Source organism: Felis catus, chromosome B3, assembly GCF_018350175.1.
Source record: "Felis catus isolate Fca126 chromosome B3, F.catus_Fca126_mat1.0, whole genome shotgun sequence".
Classification (NCBI taxonomy): domain Eukaryota; kingdom Metazoa; phylum Chordata; class Mammalia; order Carnivora; family Felidae; genus Felis; species Felis catus.
In genome coordinates, this window is record NC_058373.1 from 48,418,853 (window position 1) to 48,432,352 (window position 13,500).

The 13,500-nt window shown below is 32.4% G+C and overlaps 1 protein-coding gene across 4 annotated transcripts in view; it reads left to right on the plus strand.

The window, feature by feature from the left end:
- RFX7 (regulatory factor X7) overlaps window positions 1–13,500 on the plus strand; it is a 133,026-nt gene that overhangs the window by 83,237 nt on the left and 36,289 nt on the right. For all 4 annotated transcript variants that reach the window (XM_045059273.1, XM_045059274.1, XM_045059275.1 and 1 more), the window contains 2 exons: window positions 1,724–1,806; window positions 3,384–3,506. In XM_045059273.1, coding sequence (XP_044915208.1) covers window positions 1,724–1,806; window positions 3,384–3,506 — 206 coding nt within the window. The remainder of the gene's footprint in view (window positions 1–1,723; window positions 1,807–3,383; window positions 3,507–13,500) is intronic.

The window sequence follows — 13,500 nt, forward strand, 5'->3', positions numbered from 1 at the left end:
GTAGATTTTTGTGGATGAATTCTAGGATTAAACTGTTTTATAGATAAATCCTGGTGAGACTAAGAATAGGCTAAGTTATATCATTTTAAACTTTTTTAAAATTGGATATGTGTTTAAGCTGTGCTTTATTAGATAAGAATAAATTCTGTTACCAGGAGTACCAATTATTTGTCCACATTTTCAATTGCAATGGACTTCTTTTAGGCTACCAAAATTTCACTGTATTATTTTTGTAACAGAGTTTGTGGCACATTTAAAGCTACTTTTGGCAAACTGAGCTGCGAAAGAAAGTTCTACAGTCCTCTGTATAGCAGAAATTATTTTGACAAAATGATGTAGTTGCAGAATAGCTACAGCTTATCTTACAGGTAGGTTCTCCAAATAGCAGCCATGGTTGTAGCTCTGTGAATAATTAAATCTGCATTGTGTGGAAAGGTTTGTTGGTAGTACTTCAGTATTTTTAAACTTCATTTCTGTCCCTGTATGCAGAGTATCATCATCAGTCACATGTTGTAGGTTTTTGAGAATTAGAAAAGGATCATAGAAGTCCTGTCATCCGTCTCACAGTTGTAGGGAAAATTTGCCGGAGCACTGAAGTTTCATAGCCAGTTAAATGGTTAAGTTAAGACTAACGAATGAATATTCTTTTGACTTCTAGTCTAGACCTTTCCTCTAATACTATTTTGTCTAAGCATTGATTTTATTTATACCTAGAATATAAGAATTAATAGGAAATTACCATTTTCTTTTAGTAACTTTATGTGAGATATATTTATCAAACAACTTATCTATTATTTTACTGATAAGAAAAAAACCTTTATTTTTTCTTTGGCAGGTGACTCATCTAGTTTAAATTTAAACAGTCAATATGTTTTTAATTGTTATTATTTTTATTGAAGTATAGTTGACTCACAATGTTGCATTTGTTTCAGGCGTACAACATAGTGATTTGACAAGTCTATATGTTACACTATGCTCACAAGTGTAGCTACCATCTGTCACCATACAATACTATTAAAATGCCACTGACTATATTCCTTATGCTATACCTTTCATCCCTGTGCTTTATTAATTCCATAACTGGAAGGCTGTACTTCCAGTCCCCTTCACCCGTTTTGCTCATCCCCCTACCTCCTCCCTTCTAGCAGCCACCAGTTTGTTCTCGGTATTTATGGGTCTGTTTCTGCTCATTTTTGCTTGTTTTATTTTTTAGATTCCACATAAGAGTGAAATCACATGGTATTTATCTTTCTCTGACTTATTTCACTTAGCTTAATACCTTCTAGTTCCATCCATGTTGTCACAAATGGCAAGATCTCATTCTTTTTTTATAGCTGAGTAATATTCGTGTGTGTGTGTGTGTGTGTGTACACACACACACACACACACACACACCCCTCATCTTTTTTGTCCACTCATCTATCACTGGACACTTAGGTTGCTTCTGTATCTTGGCTATTATAGATAATGCTGCAGTAATCATAGGTGTTCATCCTTTTGAATTTATGGTTTCATTTTCTTTGGGTAAATATCCAGTAGTGGAATTACTTACTAGATCATATAGGATTTCTACTTTTAAGTTTTTAAGAAACATCTATATTATTTTCCACAATGGCTGTACCAATTTACATTCCTACCAGTAGTACACAGGTATTAGTAAATTTTGTTGAGGGATAAACAAGTGTTTTTAAAATGATGTTTCTTTTTAATCTTTTGTAACCAGAAAGAAGTTGAGAATTTTACAGACCTGGAGAAACTCTACCTCTACCTTCAGCTGCCTTCTGGTCTCAGCAATGGAGAGAAAAGGTATATCTCTTGTTTTTTGCCTTAATTATAGTGTTTGTAGGACATCCCTAAGAACTGTGCGGGGAGTGTGTGTTGTGGTTGTTATTGTTGTGTGCTATTTCTAAAACCATCAGGAAACAGAATGGCAAAACAGATCTTTTTTTTTAGTCTTTGATCATATTTGGGTAAGTGTTTACCTATAGTTTTTTCTGATTCATTTGTGTACCTGAGTAAATGCTATGAAATACAATTTGGGTTTTATTTTTTAAACAGATCAATATATTTATGCAGTGTGAGGGATTGTGAAAATTGAACAGAAAAGCAGAAAATAAACAGTTAAGTATTGTAAAGAATGATGTTGCAGGAGTTTTTTGTAGTTACTGCCAGGTAAACAGAGCACAGTATAAAAGAAAAAAAAGTGAAATTACATATATGGAACATGAATTTATTTTAAACAGAAGATATTTTAAGTGTGTTTTGGGATATTATTGTATTTTCATTATTAAAAATATTTAATAGGGGCACCTGGATAGCTCAGTCAGTTAAGCATCTGACTCTTGATCACAGCTTAGGTCTTGATCTCAGGTCCTGCATTAAGCCTACATTAAAAAAAAAAAATTAATAGTTTCATCCAGAAAATAGAGAAGTTGTTGGTTCATGCATTCTATTCTTAGGTTTATTTACCCTTTTAAGTATTTCTCAAAGTGCATTTCTTTCATGTAAGTTGTACTTAAATTTCTATTACTTTAAAATTGTGTCTAAAAAGAAATAGCATGAAAATTCTGTTGCTTTTACCTCTTCTCCCTGAAACCAAATTTCATAACCATTTTAATCATCTTTTTTGTCCTAGAAACTTCTTTAGTATCTTCTTTGGAATTAAATAATTATTATAGGTAGCTGGGATGAATGTCAGAATCAATAGAGGAACTTCCCTCATGCTATCTTGGGTGTCCCTTTTATGGATTTAGTTTATAAATGATGCTGCCCTACAGTAAAAACTGAGGATGTTTAATGGAAGTAATGGCCTGGGGAGGGGGCCAGTTAGAGAAGGACTGTAGAGGGAGATTTGTCCTCTCTGGATCTCTCTGGTATGAATTGCATTCTGGAGCATAGAGTGCTTAATAAGATTTCAGAATAGTTACTTGAAAATGCCAAGCAAATAGAAAATAATTGTTTCCATAACTTATTTTAAAAGTTTGATGATTTGGTAAGTTAGGTAAACGTATAGGCAAGTAAGTGAGCAAATATCCACTTAATCTGTGTAATTGTCACAGAAACAAATACTTTATGTTGTCAGCGCTCCATCACCTATGCCACTCTAGAGACCATGCATGGGAAGGGATGGTACAGGGATGGAACAGCAATAACTTCAGTCAGTCACTAGCTGTAGAAAATGGCTCACAACCACAGGTGGACAATTTGTATATAGATAATGGGGCATTTACTATATGGCCTGAATTTGGTTTGGTCATTTGTATTTACATGTATTTACAATTGTATTTACATGCAATTCTTTAGTGGAGCTTATAGGCTGTCTCAAAAATTATCAACGAATTGCTGTCTGGTTCAGCTAAAACATGTCTTTGTTTTATGGTTAGTGATCAGAATGCCGTGTCATCTAGTCGGGCACAGCAAATGCATGCCTTTTCTTGGATTCGGAATACCCTAGAAGAACATCCTGAGACTTCATTGCCCAAACAGGAAGTCTATGATGAGTACAAGTAAGTATCATGTGTACACATTAGGCATGCTGATGTGTTAAAGAGCTTAAGCACTATACTTGGGTACAGTGATTTGTTTTATTCTTGGTGAATATCACTCTGGTATATGGGATTTTAACTTAGATACTTCTAAGATTCTTCCTATCTCTAAGCTTCTCTGGTAGCATATATCATAAAGGACAGGATTATTGAATAAAAGGATTCTTTTAGAGTTCTTCTGGATGATAGAAGGGATGTTGGAGGGTAGCATGATAATGGTAAAAGATTGCTAAATAAGAGCGTCTCTGTAGAGTTCTTAAGGATGACAGGAAGGGTCTGCCTAGGTCTAGGACAGTGGAAGGCAATAAATAAGTCAATGTATAAGAGAAAATTAAAACATGTTTTTTATTAAAACTTTTTAAGGGCCTTTTTCATGTGTTCGAAACTTACCCAATGTGTCTCTGTACCAATCAAAAAAAAAAAAAAAGATAAGTTTCTGGAATATTGTGAATTACTTATTCATGAATGAGGGAGTTCAGTGACTTGTACATATTAGATGCTCAAATAATGTCGATTGTACAGATAATTTATTTAAATACAGGAAACAAAAGTATAGACTAATGGACCTTTCTGGTTAAAAAAATTTAATAGTTGCCAAGTCTAGTTTTGTTTAACATTTTTTATAATTGATACTGAAAATGGAATTTATTCTGGCAGAGTAAATAAAAACAACATTCTCTGGGTATTTAAATGTCAAACCACCAACGATTCATGTGTTGTACTTCTACAGTTTGAAAGAAAAGTGTCAAATGCTGTTGTTAACCAGTGTAAAATGATGCAAAGGGACTACACTACCACACTTACTATACTTTCTAGAAAGGAAACTTATCTTCATTCAAAATTCTGATTCCTTAACCTTAAGGAACATAGAGCCAGAGAAAGTCTGGAGAAAAATGTCTGAAATAATCAAGGGAACAAAGTTAAACTGAAGAGCTTTAGATTTTTTCTCTTTAAGAAAAGCTTAGATTTTTTTCTTTTTAAGAAAAGCTAAGAGTACATGTGACCCAAGTCTGTAAAGTTCATTCTCTTAACTTATAACAACCTGTCAAATACCTGCTATGTGCCAGAACCTGTATTAAGTTCTGAGGATATAATGAATAAGATATAGTCCCTTCCACTGGTGAAAATTCTGTTATGTATTTATAGTAAGTGTTAATTTTTCACTAAATCCAGATAATTATAACAGAAATAACCCTATAAAACTATAAGGAAGCAAATATTAACTTATTAAAAGGTTGTTAATACCAGCAAATGTGATATGCTGAAGAAATTCTGGACTGAGGATCAACGGAATAGATCTGTCATTAAATTTGTGACCTGGAAAGGTGTTTTCACCACTCTTTTTGTCAGATGTGTTATCTATAAAATGAGGCAATTGAAAGAGTATGAGGTCTCTTATAGCTCTAAAATTCTAGAAGTTGTCTGAAGTGGGGAATGTTGAGGGACTAGTTCTCCAAAGATGTCTTCCTAGTTTCCCAAAAGGGAAATTGAACCAATTAATGTATGACATTTTCATAATGAATTAATAAGAGAACTTGAGACTTCATATATTTTTTGAAATGATATCTTTCCACTGTACAACCCTTTCCACCGTTGTTAGAGACAGCACCCTAACTTTGTAGAAGTATGACTCTGGCCCATTAAGTATTCCTTATGTTCCTAATGGTTTCCTGCCTTTGACAAAGAACAGTTATATTTTCTATTAAATTATTTTCTGAGGTTCCCACAAACCCTCAATTGTTTTCATTATGAAAAGTTACAGGTTAAAAAAGTTAACAGGTTTTGCCTAAACAAGAGAAATAAGACATTCCATCATTTTGTGGGAGCAGTGGGCACTTCAGTTTTGAACAATTAATTTGCAGTTATAATAGAGAGCAGCAAAAATAAAAGGAAGGACCTCAGAGAGTTGAAAAAAGAAGTAGTAATAGGTAAGAGAAATTTCTAATAATAATGTGACTAGTTCTGTTCATAGAATGTGAAAGAATTGTGCTAATGATTATGCCTCTCTTTATAATTAGTATGTAGTACTATACCTAAGTCTGGGGATTTTAGTTCAAAAATCATTTTGCTAAGAATATATTTTATTTACTGTTGTGTTCCCCACAGTATTTCCACACAGTAGATACTAATTTAATATTAAGAGTGATTAGAATGGACTCTGTTCCCTAACATTGATGATAAAGTTTCAGAGTTATAAAAGACTTCGTTAAGTGTTTTAGTACAGTCCTGTCCTCACTGTGTAGGTGAAAACATGGAAACCCAGAGAAGTTAGGTGACTCTCCCAGTGTCACAAAACTAGTTAGGAGACATATAGGGCTAGAACTCCGATTCCATGAGTGTTTCATAATGGGGGAAAAGGCAAACTTGTTAAATTTGAGTGATATACTGTGTGGGTAGAGAAGGTTGGTCAAGTAGTTAGAAATAAAGTTGGCTAGGACTTTCACTTAGTGTGAATAAATAAGTTGCTCAAAATATGAATTAGTACACATGCATACAAATAATACAGTAACATGTATTAGCACAACATGGGCTAAGAAGAAAGTATGTTTCTGTGTCCACAGTATCACAGCATATGGGAGCTCCAAATTATTCTCTCATATGATTGTGCCTTGCCTAAAAGCATAAGTTGCCATATGGGTTTAAGTAACTTGAGAGAGATGCAAAATGTAGGACTACAGACAGGCAAGAGGTATATCCAAGTATTAGGAAATAGCTTACTAAAGAAAGCAAAATGTAGTATAACTACATTTTTTTTTAAAGTACAAGAGTTTTAAATCACGGAAGAGATAATACTCTTCTCAGTAAACACTTTTAAAGAAATTTTGTCCTTTCCTAATGTCCTTTTTAGACTAGTCATCTTCCTGTTTGGAGTACATTGATGAGGTTTCCTACATAAAAACTTAACATAGAATGACTAGACTTAAATTGATTCTATTTTAAATATTCACTGAAAATATATTATGAATGTGAAATATACTTTTATCTTAAGCTATTCCATTGCATATAGACCCTTGTAGAATTCATTGCAGTGATGTTCAGATGTAATTTTTGTGAAATTAATCCCTTTATTGTCATTAAAATCAAAATCCCTTTGAGAGAAAAAATGGAAATAAAATCGAAGACAGCATTGAATGACTTCTTTTAACTGTATTTTCATGTAACATTAAGAAACTAATAGAACCAGAAAGCTTTAAGGGGCTTTCACCATGCAAAGACAGTTTGATTTACAAATGATTGTGAATTTTTGTATTTGTTGAAACTTTTGAATTCTGATAATCTCATGTGTTTATGAAAATGATCATTCTTGTGTTTTTTTTATATTATTTTTGAATTACAAAAGTAATATATATTTGTCATTACAGTTTTGGGAAAGAGTTATAAATGTATATTAAAAAAATAATCTAGTACCAATAAACCTCACTACATAAAAATAACCACCTTGGTTTATTTCCTTTTTTTTTTTTTTTTCTAATGCATTCTTTTTGTGTATGTGTTCTTGTTTTGTTTAACAAATTTGGCCCCATTGTTTACACAATTACTGAAGGGGAAACAGTGACAACACTGCAGTGAATATTCTTGATGATCTAATTTAGTGTAGATTATCAGAATTGGGATTGCTGGTTTATGGACCTTTATATATTAAGGATATTTACTAATAAAATGTAAATATCTTTTCAAGATTGCTGTTTATTATTTAATTTTAGTTCATTTTTTTGTAAGTAGCCTGAGATAGCTACTTCCTTTGCAGCTTGTAGCATTGTTTTTATGCTTAGAAAGAACTTCCATGTATTTTTCCTAGACTTTTTTTAAAGATATTTCTTATTTCACTTTTCATATATGATCCTTTAGTCCATCTGGTATTTATTTTGGTAAATGCCATTAGATAAAGCACTGGTTTTAATTTTTTTTCTAAATGTTCAATTACTGCTGCCTTATTTATTGAATAGTTTTTCTTAACACAGTAATCTGTAATATAACTTACAGGGCTTTATCTTACTAAAACCCTTTGGACTCAGTTTTCTTCCTTTATATTTTCTGTTCTTATTCCAGTACCATACCATTTTTAATATTTTAGCTATTGACTGTCTAAGAAACTGGTAGGACCAGACTCTCCTTACTATCTCTGTTTTTAAAAATTTTCCTTGGTTTTATTTTCAGACCAATTTATATATTTCATATAAAGTTTGGAATCACTTTTCTAACTTTAAAAAACGGAAACCTCAAAGGAATTTTGATTCAAAATGCATTAAATGTGAAATTTTATATTAGAAAAATTAACTTCAGAGCCAGAAATATATTTCTTAATTTACATCTTTCTTATGTCCTTCAGTGAAGTTTCAGTTTTTTCCCTTCAATTAAGTCCACTTGTTTTTCTTATTAAGTTTATTCCTTGGTAATTTTTATTGTGTTATATATATTAAAAGTATTTTTTTTCTATTGCTTTACTATTGATTTGTTTAGGTTTATAGGCTATCTATAGACTTTTGTTATATTTATGTTGTACGTTTTATATTCACTGAACTTCATTTAATTCTAATTTTTCAGTTGTCACTTTTGACTCTTGAGTATAGTTTATTCTGTATATCTTTCTCATTCTCTTTATTTTATTACATTTAATAGATTTTCTTTCTGATTTTAAATGATAGGCATCATTTCCTCTTACAGTTCTTTGATGTTAAGAATGTATCATTTATAGTTGACTTTCTTTGTTGCTTTATGAGAAGTGGATATTGAAATTTACCAAATGCTTTTTGGGCATTTATTGAGATTACTATGAACAAAGTACTTTTTTCTTTGACCTGTTGATGTGCCATATAAAGGTATTACCTAATACAAACTCTCCTTTTAGCCCTAGACTTAACGTTCTCTTCAGATCAAGATGTGTAATCTTTTAGTCTATTGTTGATTTCTGTTTTCAGGTATATTATTTAGGATCTTTGCATCTATATGAGTGAATATTTTGGTCTGTAATTTTCTTTTTTTGTGCTATCTTTGTCAGGTTTTGATATCAGGGTTAGGCCAGCTTCGTAAATGAATTGGAACTCTTTCCCTTAATTTCTGTGCTCTGGAACAGTTTATATAGCATGGGAGTTATTTGTTCTTGAAAATTTTACAGAACTCAACTATAGAACCATCTAGGCCTGGAGCCTTTGTTCGAGGTAATTCTTTGACAATTTTCTGTGGCTTTTTTCTGGTTAGGTTTTTACTTCATTAGTCACATTTGGTAATTTGTTTTTCCTGGAACTCATTCAGATTTTTAAATGTTTATTAGCATAGCATTACATATATTATTCTCTCCTAAACTGAATATCTTTTATATTTCATAGCTATTTTCATATTTCTAGTTTTATACATTTGAATTTTCCTTTTTTTCAAATTATACTTAGCTGTAGTCTATTTCATTGGTTTTCTTTCAGGAAAAAAATGAAGCTGAGATTGATATTGAGGTTTTGTTTTTGTTTTGTCTGTTTTTTTATTTATTAGGTGCCTTTCTTTTTCTCCTGATTTTCTTGAGATTTTTTTATTACTCTTTAAATGGAATTCTTAATTTTCATTTTTTTCATATTTAAGATGTGAACATTTATATCTAAGAGTTTGCCTCTGATTATAGTTTTGGCTGTATCCCTTAGTATGGATGTGTTTGTTAAAATTATCATTATTTTCCAATAGTGTGAAGTTATAGCTCCAATTTCTTCTTTGACCCAAAGTAGTTTTTTTTTTTATTTTTCATATGCTTGAGGGAGTTCTTTCATTTTGTTTGTTTTGCACTTTATTAATTTGTAGTTTCATTATACTGTGGTCAGGGAATGACCACATTCAATTTCTGAATTTTTATATGTGTTGAGGTCTACTTTCAGTCTAACAAATTATCAGTTTTTATAAATATATCTGGACATTTTCTTTGTTCACTGTACATTGATATGTACTAAATCCACTTTTCTATATTCTTCAAATACTTCAAATTCTGCAAAATCTTTTTTGTTTGTTTGTTTGTTTGTTTTGGTCTGTTTAACCAGTTGAAGATGAATAGTGTATTAATCTCTTACAAAAGTGATACTTCTCATGGTTTCTCATAGTATTTTTAATGCTTTTTTTTATAGATCTCTGGGCTGATCTCTGGGCTGTTTGACACAAGAAAAGTCCATGATTTAGATCTTTGTTAAAGTTTTTGCTTTTTGTCAACAAAAAATGATTCTGTGTCATATTGAATGTATTTTGTCTTATTCTCCTTTGACCCATTTTGACCCATCTGGCTATCTTATATATAAGATATATATACATCTTATATATATATATGGGTGTGTGTATATATTTACACGTGTATACATATATATATGTGTGTATATATATGTATATATGTATATATATACACATGTACATATATATATACACATACATATATATGCATATATATATATATACATACATACATATATATGTATATATGCCTGGTTTTTTTTTAACCATTTGTGTCATTTTGTTTAGGCTGTTTATATTACAGTGTTTCTAAAGTTTTTAATCTAAAATTGTTCCTGGTCTTAAAATCTGACTAGTTGATGAAACTCATGGAATAAACCAATCTAAAGTCTGATGTGTGCAGACATTTAGTAACAGGGATGGCAGCGGCTGCAGCTTCTACTGCTTTTTCCTGCCGCCTGATGGAGAAACACAAGCATTAATCTTAAATGGATTTCTTACTAATTAATATGTGGCCAATGCTAGCAGTCCTGAAAATCTGCTTTCATTCTGAGAAGAATCACAAACTTTCAGATTTCTAAACTTGACAACTTTGGCTGCAGTGTTTTCTGGTACACAAGTGTTCTGTCCAAATCCCTTTTTTTATAAGATTTAATATTTTAAGGAATATGTTTGTTTTAATTTTTATATATAACCATTTTGTGTATAAACATTAATTCAACATGTATGATACTTTGGTACTTACCAGCTAAGTTTATGATTTCTATTCTGCTAATCAGTGTAAATGAAACTCTTAGGGCAGCTTTGAAAGCAGAAATAGGTTCCAGAAACACTTGTTTTAAGAACATTAAGACAGTGAACCACTTCATAAGTTAAATGACATATAAATATTTTACACCTGTCTAAAATCTAGGTTGGGCCTACGCATATGTACATAATTTATAAATTTCTTAAGTTTATAATATATTGTTAATGTTATAACATCTGTATAAAGTAAGTGGAAGCAAATATCATCCCTCCCTTTAAGGGTGACTTAAAGAAATGAATGTCTAGATATAGACACATCTGAACCCAGGTTTTGTTATTTCAGTGCTGGGCTCTTTTGCAATAATTCCTATTACCTCTGGAAATTTACTCCAAATGCTATTCTTTTAAAAAGTTTTTAGAACAGCATTTGCCATGCCTTAATTATATTTTAAATATTTTTAACTGATCGGAAATAAACTAAAGCATAAAAGTAAACTAAAGCGTAAAAGTCATCAGTTTCAGCATTACTTTTTGTTCATTATTGGGATATTAACTGTCTTAAGATACAAACTTAAGATTTTACCATTGAAATTTATTCTAATAGTGTCTGAATTATTTCCCTAAATACGTTGTCTAGCATTTATGTTATTATTTTTTGGGTAAGATTTTTTTCCCACACACTTGCTTGGTGTGGTCTATTTCATAGAAATTTTTATCCCAGTTTTTTCTTTTCTCTGTGTTTCTGTGACTTGACTTTTAAGGGGGGTAGTTACATCATCTCTTTGTCCTCACTTTCTCTGTTTCTGACCAATTGTACTTTCACAGAGTCCTCATTTACTATCTTCTTTTACTTTTAAACTCTTTAGTGATAGAAAAAGCATGGACTAAATAATAAAAGAGTGGCAGAATAGAGCTACAATAGTGATGTTGTATCAGGAAGGAACTGGTTCTCATATATGACACAGTTGTAGAAAGGGTTGATTGACTTTTCCAAATCACACTCTCTATACTAAATACATTATAATCATAACTAGAAGTACAAACCCAAGTCTTCTCATTTAAAATCAGAGTCCTTCGGGCACCTGGGTGGCTCAGTCAGTTAAGCATCAGACTCTTGATTTCACCTCAGGTCACGATCTCCTGATTTGCGGGATCAAGCCCCACGTTGGGCTTTGTGCTGACAGTATGGAGCCTGCTTTGGATCCTCTGTCTCCCTCTTTCTCTGCCCCTCCCCTGCTCATGCACGCACTTTCTCTATCTTTCAAGAGAAAATAAATAAGTAGATAAATAAATAAGTAAATAAAATCCTTTTCATTTCCCCCACCCATATAAACTGGATGCCCATGAGCCCAGTCATCACATATTTTGAATCCTGGAATTATCACTTTATCACTGCTCTTACTACCTTAACTTTTTCATCTGCCCCCAACATGATATGTGGCAGTTGGTGGGCATTTAGTACTTTTGTTTTAACTAATGCAGTGAAGATTTCAGCATTACCACTCCCAAGGACAAAGAGTTCATGGAAGAAATTAGTAGTGCTTTTGGCAATAACAAATAAAAATAAAATATTTTAAAGTAAATTTATTTGAGTGCATTAATTTACCAAGCATTATATATACATAGTCCTTACTCTCAAATAGGAGAAACAGATCAGTAACTAAACAGGGCACAAAGAAAGAATTTCCAGATTAACCTGATGGAGTGAGGGCCAGCATCACAAAAGAGATGACGTGTATAAAATTGTAAAAACTGAGTTTACCAAGCAGACTAGGGATTCAGAAGTGCATTCTGAGTGGAAGGTGCAATAATAAATGCATGGTGGCTTATAATCAGAGTTCAAGAGAAGATGTCAGAAACCAGCCCAAGAAAATTAGAATTATTTCCATGTGTAGGTCTTGGAAAGTTACTGTAAGCAAGCAATAGAACAACATCTCAGAAAGTGAGAAATGATAAGGAGAAGGAGGAAATGGGTATTTAAGGATTAGGCAGAAAAACATGAGGAAGAATTTAAAGAGAAACAAAAAAAGCATGATATAATCTGAGAAAAGAGATTATTTTGAGGAGTTCACTGCAGTGTCCTTTGCCTCAGCCCAAGTAAAAGGAAGTCAAGAAAAAAGCCCATGTTACATATCCATTAATAGCCCACTGGGATGTATTGCCAGAGCAGTTTCCATATTGCATTGGGGAATGAAGCCTGATTGTAATGCCATGAAAGGTAAATAGGTGGTTGGTAAGGACCTTGAGTAAAAACAGGTTTTTTAAGAGGTGGAGAAAGAAAAAGTAGTTGGCAGTTGAGGGGGAGAGTGGGTATTAGAACAGACTTTTTTTTTTTTTAGCCTTATTCAGTAAGGATTAAGTTCATTTGTATGTAACAGAACATCCAGTGAACAGTAGTTTTCAAGGAGAGTAAATTCACTTTTTCTTTTGGCAGCTCTGTGATAGCAGGGAACCCAAGCTCCTTCTAAATCCCCACTCCACCACCTGTAAGTCTTATTAGCCTGGTTTTACTTGTTGCCATCTAAAGTGAGCTACTGTGGCAGATAGGAGAAGTAAGTGACTTAGAATTCAGATGCATTATGGAAGGAAAGGAGAGAAACGTTGAAAATCACTCATTTATGTTAGTTATATAAAGTTATTCAGTCAGTCAATCAATAAAGTTAGTCATCCTGTCATATTCTGCAATTTTTCTAAATTGTCATTTAAATGTAGTGTTTGTTTCCTCTTCCCAAATAGACAAGATACTATTTTTAAGCCTTGCACTAAGCTTTCTTTTTCTTTCTTTTTCTTTTTTTAAGTTTTTAATGTTTGTTTATTTTTGAGAGAGAGAGAGCGAGAGCAAACACTAGCGGGGGAGAGGCAGAGAGAGAGGGAGACATAGAATCTGAAGCAAGTTCCAGGCTCTGAGCTGTCAGCACAGAGCCTGTTGTAGGGCTCGAACTCATGAACTGTGAGGTCATGACCTAAGCCAAAGTCAGACACTTAACAACTGAGCCACCCAGGTGCCCCT